At 38.0% G+C, this 22,142-nt stretch overlaps 1 protein-coding gene across 1 annotated transcript; it reads right to left on the bottom strand.

Annotated features, from left to right (window-relative positions):
• Positions 1-291: 291 nt before the first annotated feature.
• Positions 292-3,936, bottom strand: LOC149248013 (linoleate 9S-lipoxygenase-like). The gene is made up of 9 exons (XM_089455980.1): positions 3,704-3,936; positions 3,275-3,579; positions 2,939-3,179; positions 2,497-2,832; positions 2,316-2,401; positions 2,147-2,254; positions 1,712-2,016; positions 1,308-1,571; positions 292-1,188 (listed from the first exon to the last, which is right to left on the bottom strand). The coding sequence occupies exons 1-9, from the start codon at positions 3,888-3,890 to the stop codon at positions 411-413; spliced, it is 2,610 nt and encodes an 869-aa protein (XP_089312106.1). The 5' UTR covers positions 3,891-3,936; the 3' UTR covers positions 292-410.
• Positions 3,937-22,142: the final 18,206 nt, after the last annotated feature.

Genomic DNA, 22,142 nt, shown 5'->3' with positions numbered 1-22,142 from the left:
CATATAATATGAAAATAAAGAAAATAATATCAAAAATAAAGATAACCCTATCTAAAATATTATTGACCTATTACTATCAAATTTGATATATAATTATCAATTTAATAATAAAATTTTATGAATTTTTAAACCATATTAAAACTAAACAATAAACTCGGGCAATATAAAATAAAGATTGAAAATACCCTTTAGTAAATAAAATAAAATAAAGGATATACATCAATTCTTTAAAAAATAATAAATTAATTATGAAACGCAACGAATTTGTCATTTTACCGAAACATATTAAAATAAAAACAGAATATCGAGTACGTTAATAACTTTATTAAAGGATATAGTTCACTCAAACATAAAAGTGTAGCACAAGAATATTGTATATCTACGAACTAAGAGACGGAGTGAATGCTCTACTATATAGAGACGCTGTTGGGAATTCCTCGAAATGTAAGTCCAGCACCTGTCTCGCCAGTATCGGAAGTGCCCGGGTATAACAGCGTGTAGGGAACCTCTGCGGGGCCGCGCCGGTTTTTCAACCTTTGATCTGTGTTCCTAATCTTGATATTCTGCTCTATCTCAAGTAGCTTGGAGCGAAAGCGTTGGAATGCTGTTTCAACGCGAGAGTCATCTGTCCAATCGGAGGCGGAGCCCTGCCCCAGGTATACCTCGCCGGTAGAATGCTTCGACAGAAGCTCCAGGACAGCCATGGTAGTGGCACAGGTCTTTGGATTGGACACAGTTTTTAGGAAATAGGCTTCCGGGTCACGAAGGAAGTCTAAGTATTGTGTCGATCCTTTCTCTGGAATAAGTTTCCGGGTGGTGCTGGGGTGATTGGGCATGAATCCCGCATAGCCGTACTGCCCGAAATTAACCGCTGCATGGTGCGCAGAAGCGATCCAAATGAGTGTGGTAATGCCTTCTTTCACATCCTCCACACTATTCATCTTGTACCATCCTCCCTCATCACCCTTCTTATCTCCGTGACCCACTTCCACGATCTCTTTCCACCATGCTTGAACTTCTCTATCGCTCTCTACACTTTGGTCGTCCTTGTAATACAGCGATGTGTAGTCAGATACCCAACATTTCAAGGCCGCCCATATTTCAAGCCCGTCCACTGCATACGGATAATCTTCTATCACAAGCGTCACACCTTTTGCTTTATCACTTGGGTCGGACACAGCCATACCCCTGGAAAACGCTTATTATATTAGTGCATTCATCTATTAGTCTCACAAAAAGTTACAACATGGTTATAATATTTCCTTTTTAATATTAAAGTTACAACATGGTTATGGTCATAACATCACCTTTTAAGGAGATCAGCTGGCAGTCCTTGCTCGTTGAACCTCCAATCCATGTATGTTTTGGCCGAAATTTCCATAGAATATTTACCACTCGTAAAACATTGCTCGATTATGCCTCCTGCATTTATCAACGACTGACGAGCAGATCGATTGATCTCCATAGTATTGCGAAAGTGAGGTATCAGCAACTTGTGAAGTGGGTGCAGTTTGCTCAAATGTCTATGGGTAGCAATGATAAATGGCTCCACCACAGCATGAGTCCTGAGCCTGCATTTGAAAGAAAAGGAAAAACTTTATAAATAATTTCTAAGTAGACGAAGCACTGCAAATGTGAATATGATAAAGGTGGTTAGTAATCTTCTAACAAGTTCAAACTTAAAAACACAAATGATATTGTTATCTCTTACCAATGGCTAACCAACTGATGATAACCGGAATCGTTTGCCCGCACATGAGCTTTGGCTAGTTGCCATAACCACCCTTTATCTTCACCGCTATAGTCAGGAGTGTAGACTTGTCTTGAACCCAAGCCCACTGACGTGGGAGGCAAACACAGCTCAATGGCCACAGGCTTTAGAGTTCCGGTGTCGGCCAGGAAGAAAAGTGAACGGGTAGCGTAGGCTTTGCTGGTAGGAAGCTGGTTCACGAGCTCGACGTAGGGCATGTAAGCGTCATAGTAGTCCAATATAAAAAGCCTCTTCGATTTAATAGCCTGCTATATGGACATGCATGCTTAATGGTTGTCTGTCTATTGTATTGCGGAAGAATATTCAAAATACTAGTATATATTCATTAACGAACCATTAAATCTAATTAACAATTTAATGGAAGGAACTAAATACCTCCTCCACCGAGATGCCATCTAGGCTTTTAAGAATATGTTCAGCGGTGATTGCACTTTGTTGGGAACCATAGATTTGTGCGTTCAGGTGGCCGGACGGTGGAAAGCTCTGTAATCACATAAAGAAGTTCGTATCGTTATTAGTATTAATAATCTTGGTTGCTTCATACTTGTAAACATCGAATGACCATCGGATTCCCTCCAAAAAGCGTCTGGCGGGCAAACTCTTCCTCTGTCATCCATGCATCGTCATCCCCTATTGCACAGACACTGATTTCATTCAGTAATTATCAAACATAACTAATAGCGCCCAAAATGCATTAAATTCAAATTTTGGATTAATCCACTCACTGCTAATAATAGTGGGAAGCGGAAACTTGAGGATAGCTTGATCATCTGTATTCAGAATCCCTTTTATCGTCTGACCGGGAAGGACTTCTTTGGCTAAACTGGCTGTAATGTTAGTCAAAAATGAAATTCCCTTACTATAGAGACCACGAACTTCCTTCAAACTGCCAAACTCAGGCTTAACAGCTGACATTATTTTTGGTATAACTACTTTAGAGAAAGCTTTGAGGAAATGAGCTCTGAAGTCTGAAAGGCACTCCTGCGGAAATTGTTCGTCTGAGGGAATATAGAAGCTCTGTGTAATGCTGCATAGCCGGTCCATGCTCTCGGAAGCCTGACCTGCAAACGCTCGTAACACGTAAAGCGTAAGTTCTATTGAAATTATATATATTGTAGATACACTTTAATTTGATCGTCTAACGCAATATGGGCAGCAGGTAGTTACTGGTTTTAGAACGCGGACGACCAGTTCTACACCTGCGGGGATATGGCAATTCCTGCGATCCACCCAACACTTTCCTTTCTAACTCCTTCTTGGTGTCAGGATCGCCCAGATCATTGTAAACATCGTAGTCATAAATGCGATCCCATGTATTCCTTTTGCCCGTTCCATTTCCTCTCAATCTCACCAGCTCTACGTTCCTCAAAGCCACCAGACCTAACGGCGTTTCATCCGGAAGATAGCTCTGCACACATGGATATATAACTATTAATATTTTCATTTCAGATGGGCAGTTTGATGCAAAGCGTACCTAAGTTAATGAAATTAGACGTTATGTACATTATTTGCAAAGAAGACTCGTTCAGCGATTAGATCGGAGTAGAATCGAGTCATCAACTTGGGATAGATCCAGGAGTTGCACAGGAAACGAATATCGCCTTTTCCGGGGATTTGAATGGAAAGCTCTTTCAGAAAGAATTCTCGGGGGTGATTGTTTGTCACCAGTACAGCGCCGGGGATTCCCATCTCAGGAGCCCACTCGAAGCTGATTCGGTGTTCTGAATCCTTACTAGCGTATTCAAGCGAGGGGAGCAGATATTTCCATTCTAAATGAGCAGGACGGCTACGTAAACCCTGGCTCGTTTCTGCAATAACATATCAATTCACGGCTACTATAACTACTTGCATAATAACTGACATGGATTGTAGAACAAAGCCAAGGAATTCATGACGACATTAATCTATAATCATGCAAATTCATTATTTCACCTTGATCTATATGGTCGCAACTGACTAACTGAAAATTCACCTTCTGTCCCACCAATTCGAATAAACGATCTCCAACGCTGGCAGATAAATCCTTGACATCCAGAAGAGACGCTTTCCGAAGGACAACCCTCCCTTCGATCTTGGTAACTCCCTTCTTGCACCTCCCAAAAATTTCGAAATTTTTCATTTCTCTGTCCAACGGTAATGCCTAATCCACGTATACTTGCACTCGCAATCCTTCAGCGGCTTTGCCTTGCCCTTCTCTGTTACAAAGATTAATTGACATTTATAGACTGCTGAGCAAACACTGGTCAGTAGTAAATGATTCTATTTAAAAGTTATGTCATTGTACCACCTGCCCATATGTCATTTCCACTGTTTTTCTTCTACTTACTCCCCGAAAGTGATAGGTAAGTCATGTCCAGAAAAGTCGATGATGTAAGACAGATGACGCCATCTCTAAATCGTATCTTATGTCACTTAGAGCGCGTCACCTATCATACCCAATGGCGAGGGTGGTATCGAATGAAACACGGAAAATAGATGTGGGGACAGACAGTTGTCGTCGGCAAGAGGATGAAAGCACAACTGTAGTGGCCCCCGCAACCAAGATGCCCGTGAATGACCGTAGTGACGACTCGACGAGTTATTCGCTGAGTTTCCGAGTAATTTTGCGTCTCACTCATTAATGGATGAATAGCACATAAGGTAACATATACGGCCCCACATTAATGGATTGATAGCACATTGATAGCCTTAATTAATAGCACATTGATATACGGCCCCACATGGATTGATAGCACCTTGATATACGGCCCCACATTAATATTCGTAATTTTGGCCAATAAAGGATGCACAGAACGGACAAACACCTATATGGTTTCTTTACAGTGATGTATTTAGCATCGTGTATGTAGACCTCATGTCTTTAGCATCGTGTATGTAGGCCTGATGTCTGAGAGTGAGTGTTTATTTTGAAGGGTCTTGAGTGTCCTTTGTAGAGGACATGAACTTCAAAAAGATATTACATTTTTCATTGAGATGATGAGTGATAAAAAAGAAAGAATCAACTTTATTTGATCAAATTCGGCAGCCCTCAGGTGAGAGACTACACCTGGAGACTGCCACTAACAAAATTCTCTACATTCTAGATCCACTAACGATTTCATTAACTTCTAGATCCATATCATGATCCTTAAGTTGATCAGCTATAAGTCCATCAACGTCGACTAGAAACTCTTCAACAAATTCAACAAAACAATATATAGCATTTGTCCCTTGATGCTTTCTCTTTAGTTTTCTTCGAGACTCTTTCAGTGTCCTCTATTGACCCATTTCTCCTTCTATTTTCTCCCCAACATCTAGTGTGCAAGAACACTTCGATTAGAAACAGTTTGTTGCCCATTGCACTACTACAGACCAGCTCTAGATGTTACTATACACTTTCCAGTAGTACTCGCTCCAACAGTGCTCACGCTCCAACCACATAAGGATGGGCCACCTGGTTGATCGAACAATGAGGGATCCAAACAACACTTTGTCCCATGCACAGGTCAAATTGAAATTCCCAATTCATAAACAATGTTAACATTTACACAAACCAATAGCAACACCAGTTAAACGTAGTGTTCACATGCTCCATGCAATCAATCCACAGGAGAAGATTCCTAGCTGGACAGAGGAACCAAAACAATGCTTTATCCACAAAATCTTTCTCCACGCGACCTCTGATTCACGCTGCCACCACGCGACCTTCAACTCAGTCGTTGTAGATCCGACCACCAGGCAATCGTTCAAACTCCTTGACCACGACAAGTGGATCTCGTCTCCACGAACACAGTGCCACCAAACCGAATTCATGGAAAAGCTTGTGAGGAAAGCTCCCAGCAATGCAGACCCAACCTCCATGCAAGATCGAGCTACGTACCTTCGGCCTTGCTGCAAGACAGTGAGTACGACGGAGCAGCAACACCCTCCGACCTTCAACCTTGGCAACACCACTCTGGCCTTTGAATACCTTGCTTTCTGTATAGCCTACTTAAACACAGGCTTCTCCACACAAAGCAACGCCCTCACACGTTCATGACTTCGGCCTCCTCTATAGTGGGTTCCTCCTTGTCGTCAACAATGGTTGTTTCTAAAAGCCCTGTGAAACAGATCTATTCGAGCATCTATTGAGAGTAGAGATGCCACCACTTCCGAGTATTTATTCCGCTGCCACTGTTGCTTTCAGGTCAACAGACCTTGTCCACAATTCATCAGAACTAGGAAAGCTCCACAATTCAAACTTCACACTCACACTCACTGCAGCATGATTCTCTCATCCATGCCACACCAACGTCAACACCACCACTGGATGTTTATTTTGTTGTTCCGGTTTCTTAGAGCAAATGGAGGGATAGAGGTCAAAATAGCAGGATCATTGTGTAATAAGATCGATTTGCCTTCATTCATACACAAACCATATGCAAATCCAAATGATTTAATTAGGTCTCTAATGGTTCTCCACTCCCCCACCATGGAGTCCCCACAGAATAATAGATTATCTATGAACATTAAATGAGAGATGGAAATATTTTTGGTTACTCTGATCCCTTTAATAATTCCATTATCCTTTGACACCCTGATTTTTCTACTGAAACAATCAATAACTAAGAGAAAGAGCAATGGAGACATGGCACAACCCAATCTAATTCCTCTATACACATTGAAAAACTATGAAGGCATGCCATTAATAATGCAAAATTTGTAGTTTTCCAACATGCGAAAATCCATTTAATGTTAAATAGATACGTACCAGATTTTAATAGGACTAAGAAAAGGAATTCCTATCCATTGCAATCATATGTCTTTCTCAAGTCTACCTTTAGAAGGAAAGCTCTTTGTTTTCGTGATTTAATAGAGTGCATCATCTCCCTTGTGATTCCTTGTCCCAATCTGTTATTATCCTCCGATGTGAACGTGTTTGGAACTTCTTCAATGAAATTCATTTGTGACTAGAAATATGTCTCATGTGCTGAGAATTGGTGTTTGAAATGTGTGACCTCTACTTGTTCAATAGATCTTTGTGAACTGAATATGTTTTCTACCTCATCTCTTATCCTCCTTATGGAATTGAATTGTTTCCTAACATTGAAATGTGCATGGAAATATCTGGTATTCTTATCTCCAAGTATTTTTATCTCTAGCTTTTATCCATGTCGCCCTCCTCTTCATGAAGATATATTCTTCCCATGAACTGAGTATGTCCCTTCTCTTACCCTCCAATTCAATGATCCTGTGTCAGTATTCCTCTGAGAAGAATAATGGGTCATGAGGATCATTGAAATAACATAGTAAAATGTCAATATCCCTAAGAGCTTTAGTTTCCTCCTCCTTCATCCCCACAATCCTTTCATGAGTAACCATTTTCAGTTCTCTAAGCTTTCGGCATATGGATGTCATGTGATTCTATGGAGGAGGAAGCAATGAACAAGACCAAACATTTCAGACCAAATCCCCAAATTCATCCATTCTAAGCCATTTCGGGTTGAATTTAAAGGGTTATGATATCTTATGTTTCCCTTCATCCCATGCTAGCATAATGGGCAAGTCATAAAAAATAAATGTTGGAATAGTATAAGATATTATATCTATCATATGATTAACCATAGTTTGATTAACCAGAAACTTTTCCATTCTTTTTGAGATACCCTCCTCACTAGTTCTTCTATTCCTCCAAGTGGGGCCAAGAGGATTTGGTGTCAACCTAGTCCCAAAATAGTTTATGCCCCACATATGGAGCATATGAATTGACAATTCGGACCCTTTGACAATTTCCCATCACGTGTTTGATCATGATAATCCATGCATACAACAGAAGTGCCTGCAACTCAATAATTTTTGGATCCCACATAACCCCCAGACCACGAGATAATCTAATAGAATTAGTTACAACTACATTCCATGAAGGGCACATAAAGAACATTTCATTATCTCTGCAAACCATCGTTTCTTGGAAAAGGATTAGAGACGGTTTATGAACCTGAATAATACCTTTGAGGTAGCTTACTTTGGGGGTTGCTCCCAAACCCTAGATGTTAATGGAAATAATAACCATGGAGGAAGCACATGCATAGTTACATCCCCACTGAGGACTTAGACTCCATCAAAATCAGAAATAGAGACATTACCAACAATAATATCAGAATCAATATCAAACCAGTTATTGGAAGATCCAGCCTCGTCGTCATAACCCAATTTGACCTTGTTACAGTCTGAAACCCTTTTATATTTAGGGGGTTTATTCTTCCTATGTGTGACCTTTTTATATGACTGACCTCCATAATCAAGAGGATTATGGAAAAAGGATATTTTAATAGAAAGGGGATCCCAATTCTCATATGAGGAAAAAATAAATTCTAATTCTTTGTCAGGGGAAAATGTATCAGGGGACGAGACCATATCGAAAGGCTAGAATGGCAACCCAACTACATAGGATGACTTATTGGAAAGATGGGAGGACTGAGATATAGGCTGAGTTTAAGAGACAAGAGCCTCAGGGTCGAAGTCATTCGTGTAGTCTGCAGAGGGATGGGGATAAAGTGACGGATTATCAAATGATACAAGATTGACCATTACCAAAGGGCAAAATGGCATCACCGCTTCAAGGGACAACTTGTCAGAAATATTGGCAGACTAAGCTACAAGATGAGATAAGGGGTCGAATGACTCACACCCATAGTCAATCAAGAAACCCGAAGAGAGTACTATAGACCATTAGATGGATTCAGGACTGTTATATCATACATACGCCCCACAAGCGTAACATAGTTATATAACCCAGATTTACAATTATCTTACATCATATGGTTCAGATAAGGAATCGAATTACCTGTGAGATTCGGACTATCAGACACCATATGAATAGAAATATCTCTCTCTAGATTGAATGGGCTAGCCTTCAATCTATAAGCTTTGTTTGAAAAGGTTACCTTAGGACTTCCTCTTTCACAACAAAGAGGATATTTCTGAGTGATAACACTAGCTTTAATATTCTTTGTATAATCATGCAGCTCAAACAACTTCTTAATTCCAAGCAGCCATGCCTCTGCATCTTCTGGTTTCTTTAAATCTCCATTGAATGTAGGAGACTGGACTTTGTTGAACTCATCCGACAAGTATCCCCTCTTACTCATGTAAGGATGATAGTGATGATGACCATGATACCTAAATTTTAGGGTTTATATGAAACCTAAATTTTGCTAAAATGACAATTTAAAAAGAGGAGGAACTAATATGTACAATACCATGCACACTACAATAGGATAACATTTGATTAAAAAAATGTTAATGCACTAAATAAAATGGCTACATTGATTCAATTTATACAATGTGTAGTGTAATAAGTTTTAAAATGATTGTTTTGCAATACGCACTAAACATATCATTCCTCTAGTGTGATCTATATAGACCATTCCATCAAGGTCCCATTAAATTTTTTTATTTAAAAAATGTCTTTTAAAGTGTATTAAACATAGCTATACATTTGTGCATAACACCAACATATGTAACAAGGCACATTAAGATAATTTATAAAGAAAAACATGTTAGCAGTGTTCCCCATAACTATCATTGTGCTAATGCATTCCAATATGAGGCACATTGGAATAGGGTAAAAGAAAAACACCAACCAAATTATTATTTCAATTTTCCTTTAGTACTTGACACATGTTCAAGCTTCAATGCTCTCTGAAAACGTAATAATGAAGGAGAAATCATAACATAATCCTATGACATGATGTTAATAGATCCACAATGTCCATTTATTACAAGTTTATTTTTTATTTTTTAAAAGGTTCAGATACTTTGCATTCAATCTTGTTAATATCATTGTATATCCCATGATCCAAAAAAATGGTAAAATATGTAAAATGAAATGTATACTTTATCTTTAGATTCAATAATATATATCAAATTATGTAAACCATAACATAAACCATATTAATTAATCTACTTTTGAGTTTTTATTGACGACATTCAATAGATTTGTTGTGTTAGTCATGTTATATGTCCCATAAGATCTCTTTAGTCATATCTCATATATACAAATGTTATGGCATGTCACCTCATTATTTTGAGTGTTTCATGCAATTTCAAACTAAGATTCAAGATTTAATAAGTCATTTGTGTATTATGTTCATTTTGTTTTTTCCTTATGTTATATATGTGAAATTTTTTAACATAATTATGCTTTTTAGAAATATTTTCGGAAAAATCACATTAGAAAATCTTTGTCGATGAGTTTCGAACCAACTAGTGTGGTTCATCGTCACGATAAGTTGAAAAAAATCAGATCATGGCTGCATGGTTAATAGGGATGGCAGATCTTCCAACGGTTAGGTTTGACTGGACAAACGACTATATTGGACCAAGGCCATAATCGATTGATGAACTGCTAGATTAGGTTGCTTAAAGATAATTTAATTATAATATTATTATTAATGAATTAGAGTAAAAATATTAGTAATTTATAATGTTAATTAATATATTTTGGATTATCTAATAATTATTATATTAAATCTTATTAAATTATAATACTATAATATAGTTTAAAAATAATAATAAATAATAATAATAATAATAATAATAATAAAATAAATAAATTTGACCAAAACGTTATAAGATTTAAAGTTAAAAGACAAAAGGCAAAAGCAAGGTATTAAGGTTTATTCTTATAATGGTTAATAATAACCCCTTATAGTTAGTTATAACAAGTGTAATCATGCTCCAGTACATAGGCCGCGGGGATGTGATCCCCTTTGGGGTCGATCTGCCAGAATTACTGTGTACGTCATGGCTACCCAATGACCAAGGGTGCCCGTGAACCACTGGGAATAAAAACAAGCATAATCATAATCTAATGTGTAAAATTAATACTTATGAGTCAATCTTAATGATATATATAACATAAATATCTGTAATGGTAATAAGAATAATTGTAATTTTGTTATAGTAATAAACTTCCTATTATAAATCTATAGAGTAATCTTATAATATTAACTCATTTAGTTAGTTATGACAAGGATAATATTATTGATGTTTCATAGGAGTCAATACAATTGTTTTAACATTGTCCTTAAATTAAATATTATTAAACAATTGTAGAAAGTAATTTTATATTATTGACGGTTTTTAGGAAACTTTTTTAATTTAATTCATTTAGCCCTCCAAAGAGAGACAAACCAGTTAAAAAATGAAAGGGAAATTTTAAGATTATGTTATTAAGGGGGGAGGGCAGGAAGAAAGGGAAGGGATCCAACAACTACTTATCTTCCACCCATCATCCCTATTGAAATTAAAAAGTCTCTTTTCAATTTCAATTTTTTGGTAAAGAGAAATCCAAATTCCAACTTTGGTGCGGACAGAGAATTGTCCACCATTAAAATGTCTTACGTCTAACGTGTTTGCTTTTCATTTGAAGTTTTAGATTCATGCACGTGAAAAGAAACGAGAAATAGAAATTACAACTAAACAAGCAAGCTATTTTTTCCTCTAGTAAATCACTTCTTAGAATTCCTATCATCACAAAATTGTCTAATAGATTTAGTGACAAGAAAATAGATGCCACACCTAAACAGATCGGGTGACAAGAATGTTACAACTATAATTAAACATATTGTCTAGGGGAGGGTCGCCAATACATGTGCGCCCTCCCCACCACGTCATAATACCACACGTCAACCCACATGGCTCCGGTACGACACCTGTCCACCGTGGAGCTGGCCGTGTGGGCTATCACCTCGAACATTAAAACACCTCCTTCGCGCCATTTACTATGTTGGTCTGGGCTCATTTCGACGATGTTCCATTTTCCCTTTGTCTTTCTGCTCGGGGCCGGTAGTTGGGCGAAGCCCCCCGCCGAAGATGGCGCGGGATGGCCCTATAACCTGCGCGCATGGTGGTTAGAACGTGTGCTGGGGGAATGGTGTGTTTGGTTGGCAGGGTTTGTATTGTTGTGCGCAGAGTCGTTTATTCGTGTGCTGGTGCGAAGGTTTGATGGAGTTTCTGGGTTTCTGGCTGGGACAGCGGTTCTGCTTTTCTTGTGCTTTTCTGCCTGGATTTCTTGGTCGTTCTGGAATGCAAGCTGTTTAACATGGAATGCCGGTTGTTTAGCATTTCTCTGGTGGTGGTCTTATCAGGCGATTTTGTTGTTTGGGGAGGAGTCGGTCGCCATTCTACTGAGCTTGAGGTAACATAGCATTTTTAGGGTTTAGCTCTGCTGTTTTTGTTGTTTTTGTGATCTCTAATGGCTTCTAATGGCTTTTTTCTTCCTGTTGTAGGTGTGGAAAAGGACGTTGCAGGTGTGGAGAAGGTCTGGCGAGCTGTGGGGAAGGTGGGGGAGGTCGACGACCATCCATGGCCTGTAACCGGTAGGATTTTTAATCCTACCAGCTTTACTCTGTGTTTTTCAACACAAGCATCTCTAACAGGATATTTTGTGAACTTTCTATGGCATTTTATGGCAGTATTTTGAGCAATTTTTTGAGGGTTTAGGGTTTTAGGCATTCTATGGCATTTTTGCTGTTTTAGGGTTTAGGGTTTTAGGCATTCTATGGCATTCTGTTTTTCCTGTTTTAGCCTGTTTTAGCCCTCAAAACGCTCTGTAGCTGCTCTCCCTGACTTGCATAGCCGGCCCCGAGCAGAAAGACAAAGGGAAAATGGAACATCACCGAAATGAGCCCAGACCAACTTTCGAAACTCTCTGTAGCTGCTCTCAATTGCCTTGTTACTGTGTTTGCTTTATAGATAAAAACGCTGCATTTTTATTGTCCCTGCTATTGTATCTTTTTCATTTGGCATATGAGGGTTTCTCTTTTCTTTCATAGAGTTCTGAGTGCTCTGCTTCGTGCTATTGTTTGTTTTATATTCGACTGCTCGGAGGAGAAGGCTCTTCTAAAGCCTCACTAAACCCTTACGAAGCTTCTTCGCAGACTTGCTACTCAGGTTGCTCTCTGGGCTACAGTGTTGTATGGAAGCCGTGGACATTTTACGACCTTAATCACAGTTATACTGTTAATTTATTTATGGTTTCTTGAAGTCATAACTGTTATCTTGTTTCCTTCTATGAAAGTCTTATTCCGAATTTTACACACAAGTTGCATTCTCTATTATTTAAATTGACTTGGGCTACAGTGTTGTATGGAAGCCGTGGACATTTGTATGGAAGCCGTGGACATTTTACGACCTTAATCACAGTTATACTGTTAATTTATTTATGGTTTCTTGAAGTCATAACTGTTAGCTTGTTTCCTTCTATGAAAGTCTTATTCCGAATTTTACACACAAGTTGCATTCTCTATTATTTAAATTGACTTCTCTGGATACTGTTTGAACGCTACTATTCTTGATTTACTCATTGTAGAATATTATGATTTCCTTATGCTGTAAAACCTTGCATAGTGCTAAGTTTTTGAGATCGTTTTCACTTGTGACGGTGCATCTCTATTTGAAGGTTATTTTGTTTTTACAGCTGATGAGTTTATAAGTTAAGAAATGGGTAGGGTTTACTGTTTTATGAACAAAGCTTCTACTCTTTTATTTCCTTTTAATATCGCTCAGCTTTTACTAGCAAACTTTATAGGATTAAATCCTTGTCAGGGTTTTGTTAGAGTTTTGTCAGGGTTTTGTTAGAGTTTCCTTGTCAGGGTTTTGTTAGAGTTGAAATGCCCGATAATGCATGCAGAGAGATTGACCATTCTTCATGAAGAAATAGGTTCGATATCTGCTTGAGTCGGAGTGTTGGTGTTTTCAACTTGTAACTCCAGTGTCTCTCAGTAGTTATGTCTTCGGTCAAGTCTTGAGTGGGCATATCAATTTGGAACAATTTCTGTTTTTTACACCTATGACCTGGAGCATATTTTTCATCACAATTATAGGAGAGTCCATTTCTTTGGTGGTCTGCCATTTGTGTTGGAGACAACCTTTGTACTTCCAAGGGATGTGTAGGAATTGTGCTAAGTTGGAATATTTGATTCTGCAAACAGATTTCTATGCACTTTTGAAACTTTTCTTCCTAGTTGCTTGGGGAACAGGGATATAAGGAGTGCAGAGCTATCGGGAGAGGAGAATGTGTTGATAATAGTGATATATTTGTAGGGTGCTGGTGTCCATTGTAGCTGTTGAATTGTCTAGATTGTGTACCTCTGAATGTAAATTTCTTGTAATATGTGAAAAGAATATTGAATCAAAACCCTCCTTGACCCGTATATAGCACATGACCTACTGAAATTTTAAATTTATGGAGTCGGTATAATCTCTATTCCAAAAAACATAATTATTGTTGCTTAGTTGCCATGCATTAGATACTGTGAACACTCTTATCAAGAGCCAATTCAATCCCTTTAAGAATGGCATGTGCTTCTGCCTGATTGTTGATCTTTCCTAAGGTTCATTCAAATTTTAAACTTTATTTATCTCCAGCGTTGATGAGAAGACCCACAATTGCAGTTACCCTGGATTTCCTTTCGGTACACTGATTTCCTTTGAATCTCTCTTATTTTTGCAATGCCTAGTTTTGTGCAGGGAAGTTTAAATTACAGGAAAGCTTAACATGCTGTAGATTTTGAGCTCTGAAGCAATTTTGTGGGATTTTTGTATACCTACTGCTTTGGAATTTCCTTCTTACATGTATTAGAGGCAATTCATAATTTTTCTGTACCGTAATACACTGTTATAGATCAATATTAACTCCAGAACTCATAAGTGTAAAAAGGGATCTAAAGAAACATAGACATGATTCTCTTGATGCTTAAAAGATCCCATCTTAAGATGGGTCTACGCTGGTTTATATTTTGTAGATTTATAAATTATTGTAATTTTATTTTTATTTAGTTTTTATAATAATTTAGCTATTTTTAATTTTCCATTTTTACTCCAATTCTTTTTTCCCCCTCTAAGAAGGCTGTTGTAACTTTGCGTCAATTATAACAATTCATTAGTTAACCAAACAATTGTCATATGTGAATCACTCATATTGTCAAACAATTGATCTACTCATGAAGGAAAATGAAAAAGGTGAATAGGTGCTTAGAAAAGAATTAATGACTAAGCCACAATTCGTCATATAGCTGATTAGGTTACTGTGCACCCAAATTTCTCTATCTTTTGGAAAGTTGATGTAACAAGATGGAACAATATGATTCTCATAGTTGTTCATCAACTGATTTGATTAATTTAGATACTTCCATCATTTTTACTGGCACATATAAAAACACATGCTCTCTATAAGTTGGGCATACTCCACGGTGGACAGGTGTCGTACCGGAGCCATGTGGGTTGACGCGTGGTAAACTGACGTGGCGGGGAGGGCGCACATGTATTGGCGACCCTTCCCTAGGTGATTGATAAAAATCATAACTATGTTCTTTATTGTATTTCTAGTTTCCAGCAATGTAAAGTTCTTATTCATTCTAAGTCAATCAATAACATGCTAAGTATAGAGTTCCTTACTACTAGTGCCTCGTACATTAGAAGCGAGCAGGAGGTGTTTCTAATTGGTGAGTGTAGACTTCTATTCAGTGTTAAGTGATTGTAAACTTTCCCAGCACTGTCATCACATTATAACGGTCCACTTATTGGAGCCATAAGTGAGTTTAGAGCTTTGTACAGTGCGCACAGAATAACTTATAGAAATAGTTTTATCATAATTAATATTTTACAGAAAGACATATTCCATTGAAAATTTCTTATCAACACACAGTTAGGTTGCCACAAGAAATCACTACTAGGTTGTAAGCCAAAATGTTGCTGTGCCAAGAAAAAGATACAATCCATCCAAAATCCACATCATAATGTGGTTAGAACCGAAAACATATGACACCCCTATTCTTTATGGCCCTGAGAATCTTGAGTGCCAAAACTCCCCGAGTTACCTTCTTGAGCCAGGTAGGTTGGCCTACCAGTCAAGGGCTGATTAGGAAATGGTTGATTGTTGCCATATGATTGATTCCAATTTGCAGCTTCCAACCATGGAGGTATTGAGTACCCATACCTCACATTTGCACTACTGACCCCTGCATTAAGTGGAGGTGTGTAATGAGCATACAGAGAATTGACACCAGCTCTGGTAGGAACAAGGCAAGTGGGTAAACCCTCGGTTTGATAGTGGGGCACTTGAATGTTTATGAGATCTTGGAATAATGGTGTATTATCTGCAATGGAGTCCAACGAGTTTGAAATAATCCTAGTTTCATCAGCTATTCTTGTATCGTTGATCATCCCTTGTTCCTTTTCAAGCATTTGTTGTGCCTTTCGTTTTTCCTTTTCCTGTCTTGCCATTTGCTTTTGTTGGTCCTTAACTTGCCTTGCTTTATCTATTTCAATCCTTTCTTCTGCTCACTGTTGTGCTGCAACAATCCTTGCTGCCTTCTTCTCCTTGACCATATCCTTCTTTTTCTGTTTTAATTCTTGCATTTCAAGTTTCTTTTTTTCTGACTCAACTAACAGGTTTATATAGTCCTATGAGGTGAGTAGCTGTGAGCTTCGGCCCAGACGAAGACTACCCGGTGCACCTTGCATTTTTCTCATTGATACTCTCTCTACTGGTAGCTTTAGGAACCGTCCAAGTGTCTTCTCCACCCCTTCCACCTGCATGTCATTGCTTGGTACTTCCCTTTCAGTATCTATTGGAACTGATTGAACCATATCATTATCTTCATTTGATGCCTCATTATGTCCTTCATCTTCTTCCATTGATCTATTGTCCACAAAAAAATGAACAATTTCACTGTTCAATTCTGCTGGTTGTGAGGGCATGTTCATGCTTTCTTCATTGGTTGCTGAGACACTATGTGCATTCAAATTGATCATTGCTTCTGCTAGCCATGAAGGTGGGGTTACTTGGCTTGGCAATGTCAATTGGTCATTGTCAACTGCATGTTCAACAATATCATTAGCAATATCAGCGACAGGAATTTGATGTTCTTGAGTTGGTGGAACAATCTCCATGTTACTAGGAATTTGTTCATTGTTATATTGTGTTTCACATACAGTTTCATCATCTTCAGCATATAACTGTCCTTGAGACAGGGAAATCATATTACCAGCTGCAACAACATCATCTTGGTCATCTACTTCTTGCACTTCAACACATGTTTGGACATTCCCTTCTTCCTGACCATCCACATGAAACGCTTGGCTACAACCAGTATCATGCATAAGAGCATCATAGTTCAGTGGCCAGATTCCTGTCCTCCTAAAGCCAGCCTTGATATTTGATGGTGTCAAAGCCCTTTTAAAAGCTTTACTTGCAAGCTCTGCTAGCTCAAACCTTTTCACCTCAACCCCTGGATTCTTTGCCATCCATGCAGCACGCTCCGACCTGAAATAGTTCTTGAAAGGGCCAAACACACTAACATCAAGGGGTTGCAGCCTATGAGTGGTATGAGCGGGCAATGTCAACAGGTCGATGCCTAAATTGTTTGCTTCCTCAATTGTTTGTACAGCCATGTGGCTCCCATGGCCATCTAATATCAAAAGGTGTCTGTTATTAGGCGAGACGCCACCTGGTACCGATGCAGCAAAGTGAAAAAGCCAACTTAGAAACAGTTCTTTAGTCATCCATGCATGGGGATGTGCAGCCATGCATGCACCTGGTTCACAGTTCTGTATATAGTTTTTCAGTTGATTTTTACCTTTGAATAGATAAAATCCTGGGATTGAAGTACCAATTGCATTAACACAACATAAAATAGTTATCCACTCCCTGCTCTTGGGCAAAATCTTTGGCACATTTCGGCTCCCTCTCTTGGCAATTACCCGCATGCCACAATTCCTCCCTGCCTGTAAACCTGTTTCATCACAGTTCCATATATGGTCTGCTCCATAAGAATGTTTATCATAAGCACTAGAAAGTGTGTCATAGAATTTTTGCACAACTGCAAGGCGCAAATTTAATGCTCTGTCTCTGTCAAGGCCCTCAGCAGTACGCAATACAAGTTCTGGATGCCTTTTTTAAACCCAAACCACCATGATTTACCAGGAAATCCATCTTTGAATGGGTTTGGCCTCCCTTGACAGATTTGAGCAACTGTTGATTTGAGTTGTATCAACTCTATCCCATGTCCCAGTTGGGCCATCTCTTTACACCACTCAACCACCTCGGCCTCCTCATCCTCAGTCATAACTGTAAGAGGCCCTCTACGTTTTGTATGAGTCAGTCCATTTATCCAATAATGTATTGACGAGGGAGGAATACCATGTTTTTTTGCAGATGCCCGAACTGAGTATCCATTAAACTCTATGTCGTCAATTGCAACGAACATTTGTTCTTTTGTCCATCCTCTTATAGCACTGATCTTTTTAGTTGAGCTTGCCCCTTGGACTGTTGTTGATGGTGGTTCTGTGGCTGATGGTGTGTTAGCATCAGCGGCTGTCACATGGTCATCTTCAACAATGTTCCCTGGTGCATTGCTGGCATCGACATCAGCTGGCCTGCCATCATCAGACGATGTGCATCGCAGCTGCGCACCCCTTGTCACTCTCCTGCCACTTCTCCTTGTACGAGCAGAGTAACTTCCTTTTGCCATAGATGCAACAACCTGTAAAATTATTGCATGCATTTAGACATTAGAATATATGTTAAATTATGCTTTATTACTTCTGCAAAAATTACTTTTCCTCTATTACAGGAAATTATCAAAACATTTTGGATACAGAGCTTGTTACAGAAAATTATCAAATGTGAAGGAGATACGTGCTACTAAAATAGTTACACTTCCTCCATACAAATATGTTATTTTCCATTTTTATTAGGCTAAAAAGAAGTGTGGGTGGGGAACTGATTGTCAGTTTGCTCACTCAGAAGAAGAACTTCAAAAGGGTCAGCAAGTATTTTCTATTTTTGGTCAGAAACTAGAAACAATTTATGGCAATGCAATAAGTTCCAACATTTATGACGAGGTAAATAATTATAAAATCAAGTTGTCCATGCATTATGAGAAAAAGGGAACCTATTCAAATGGGTTGAAGTGCAAATTTTCCCATGGACACAATGAGCTTAGGCCTTTAGGTCACAGATTCATGCAACAATTTGTCCTAACAAAGCATTTTTTTTCAACGTTGTCAAAGAAAGACTCAATTTGTTGATTTTGTCCTGATAGAGCATTTGTTTTCAGCTGTCAAAGAAAGACTCAGTTTTTTGATATTTAACAAGGATCGAATTTGTAACTTTTTTGGCCATGAATATTTCACTGAGATTGTGTGTTGAATTTCAATTTGATAAGAGATGAAATATTTCAGAACAAATATTATTCTATAGTTGCTAACAATTTGAGGATATTTAATGCTATTCCTAATTTGCTCTACATTTTTGGAATTAAAAAATCTTGGTCTTTGATTCCTTCTACTTGTTTACCCATGATCAAATTCTATTACCAATTGAAAATTATGTTACCCACATTTTTCATTTTTTCAGTAAGGACAAAACATTTTGGATACAGAGCTTGTTACATTATGATTCTATGGTCTCCCAGGTGTCATAGACAATTGGTTTTACTTCAGTTTAATTGAGTTTCATTGCAGTCATTTATTTTTTATATTTTTTCATATAATTTATTTACTTATTTTGAATATTGTGAAGAACAATCTCTGCTCCAAGATTTCTCTCCATTATCTGTGACTTAATTTACAGTGCTGAATTATGTAAATCCCCATTCCTTTGGTCCAACTTTTACAACTCCGTATGGCTCGGGCTCTCCATACCCTAAGGTCTCGAGCTCAACGAGGTGAAAAGATATGAAGGCCAATAAGACTGTCATTTGCTATGTTACTTATAATTGTGTTTTCTCATTATCTAAAATCTTACAGTCATCTAATCCAATAAAGAGAAATGGTCATCTGCTCGGGCTTCAATTCTAAGAAACCATTCCCTAGTTCTATGGTCCATTCATCAGTAGTATAAATTCACTTATTTGCAGTCTTTCGACTCAATATCAAAATGTTTGCTTTCTCAATAGCTTCATGCTTCTGAAAATATGTGAAAAATATGTGAAAAATTACTAAGTTTATCAGAGTCATTAAAGTTACAATTCGTTTTTGTTCTATGTTTTAACTCATCCATGTTCACTCGGATCTTGTCACTTCCGAATTGCCCAAAATCGGATGGTTCACACTAGGAGTACAGTTTGACATCGGCTGGCATTCTTTCTTTTACAATAACCTTTCCTTCTTTCTGACAGGAGGTCTTATAATAATATAGTTGTCGACCAGTAAAGTAAGTCAAGCAAGCCAGTTCGGTAGCTGTCCAACGGACAAAGGCTTCTTTCTTTAGAGTGCTGCCCGCCCCCTTCTTCATTCATTCATTTAGGCCCGACTAGGAGTGGATCCAGGGAACCTGGCTCGGGAACAACTTCTTACTAGTAGGGGCTAATCACAGTAAGAGAGTCCAATCTCTGAAATAGAGCTTAGTCTCTCCCCATAGTAGTATACTAGTAAAAGGCGTAGATTATGACTTGATCCAATAGAGTCAGAACACCTTTATATCTAAAAGAAATGGTGCTCGATGAAACGATCCAAATTCCACACTATGCTGTGGGCTGGGGGGAGAGCTGCTCTGCGAAGCTAGGCGTTCAGTGTTCTTATGGAGGAACCATAGAACCCAAGCCATAATAATCGCTCAATTCCTGTAAGCTAAGGTTCAAGGTTCAATTCCTGTTAGGTAAACAAGCTATCGCTCAATTCCTGTAAGCTAAGGTTCAAGGTTCAATTCCTGTTAGGTAAACAAGCTATGACTACAGTACTAGCACGACATACGTGACATTTGGACATACGTAACATTTGTGATATGTAAGTTGTAATCCCTATGAAGTTGATGATCGAATAATTCGTGTAAGCTAACCTTCAATTCCTGTAAGGTAAGCAACCTGTGACATTGATGCTAGAACACATACATAAACTCTGTATAAAAAAGGTTAACTGTAACTGTATAGGTTAACTGTCACCACCCTATGGACAGAACTGTAATGTAAGAAATCTGATAAATGAATGGAAAGAACTGTAATGTAAGAAATCTGATAAATGAAAACAATGAAAACAGAACTGTAAGAATAATGAGTTGTAATTCATATATATGATAAATGAAAACAATGAAAACAGAACTGTAAGAAGAATGAGCTGTAATTCATATAACTGACTTGAATATATTGGCTATTGTTTTGTGATGTTGTCTTGAAGTTTGTTGAATAGTTTGAAAGCATAAGATGCAACTTCAACAGTGGGTGGACTTCTTTTATAGTTTTGGGGACTTGATTTTAATTGGTGGACATGGATGCACATGGATTGCAATGGCTTCATTTTGAATGTGTGGTATGGATTTAATTTGCTGTGATCTAATGGTTGGGAATTGTTTATTTGTTGATCCATGTGCTTTGATCTGTTTTAATGAGAAATAGAGTGAGTTGGGTGTCATTTATTGCAGTTATTGGGTCTGGGTGTCATTTATTGAACAAAGTGGATTTAATTGTTATTGGGTTGGGTGTCATTTATTGAACAAATTGGATTTAATTGTTATTGGGTTGGGTGTCATTTATTGAACATAGGGTGTTTAGTTGTTGAACAACACAGCAGTTATGGCTGACATACATTCCTTTTGTTATGTGCAGGTAGGCATATTTATTTGGGATGCAAAGTTCCAGTTCTGATGAGTGGGGGTTGAAGTGACTGCTGTTTTGTACTTCTGGAATAGACCAGTTTGGAAGCTTTTATGGCTCTAGCTGTTTTCTACTTGGGTCAATATGTTTTGCAATATTAAATAGTTAAATACTATTTATGGACAGTTGTGGGCCCAGTCAATATATGGGTGATTTTTGGACATAATTTAAAACTTATTTATACATAATGTTATTTATTTCTGTTTAAATTTTGGTTTCAAAAGTCTTAATCACTGGTGGTTTGGTGGGACCAGTATTATATCAACTACTGGTCCCTGCACAACATTAGGAATCTCTCCCCTAAGTTAGTTTAGAATTTAAATTTAAATCGCGTATTAAAAATTAAAACAATTTATCTAAATAATTTATTAGAATTTAAATATCTAATGGAAGGGCATGGCGTGCCCGTTGAATAGGCTGACATTTTAAATGAAGTAAGTCGAAGTTGTTGAACAGTTGTTTGACTTTTTAAAAAAATTTCTAGTGGATTTTCCTGGTCTAATTTTTCTAAAATCTTACCAAAATTCATTGAAATCACATGTTTGATAAGTAATCTATACACAATAGAAGTGCCCAATTTTTTTTTCAAAATGCTGAATCTATATACTCCATTATTAAATAAGCACAGACTGCAAGGTTTGTGCACGCTGACTAGATAAATAAAAAATCACCGTGTGTTATAGTCACAGGCTACTCACAGGGTTTAAAAGGATTGGACGTCCCGAAGTTCCACGTTCAAACCGTATAAATTC

This window comes from Pinus tabuliformis, chromosome 7, assembly GCF_031772625.1.
Source record: "Pinus tabuliformis cultivar Carrire ecotype Pingquan chromosome 7, CPIR1, whole genome shotgun sequence".
Classification (NCBI taxonomy): domain Eukaryota; kingdom Viridiplantae; phylum Streptophyta; class Pinopsida; order Pinales; family Pinaceae; genus Pinus; species Pinus tabuliformis.
This window is presented reverse-complemented; position numbering and strand designations above follow the sequence as displayed.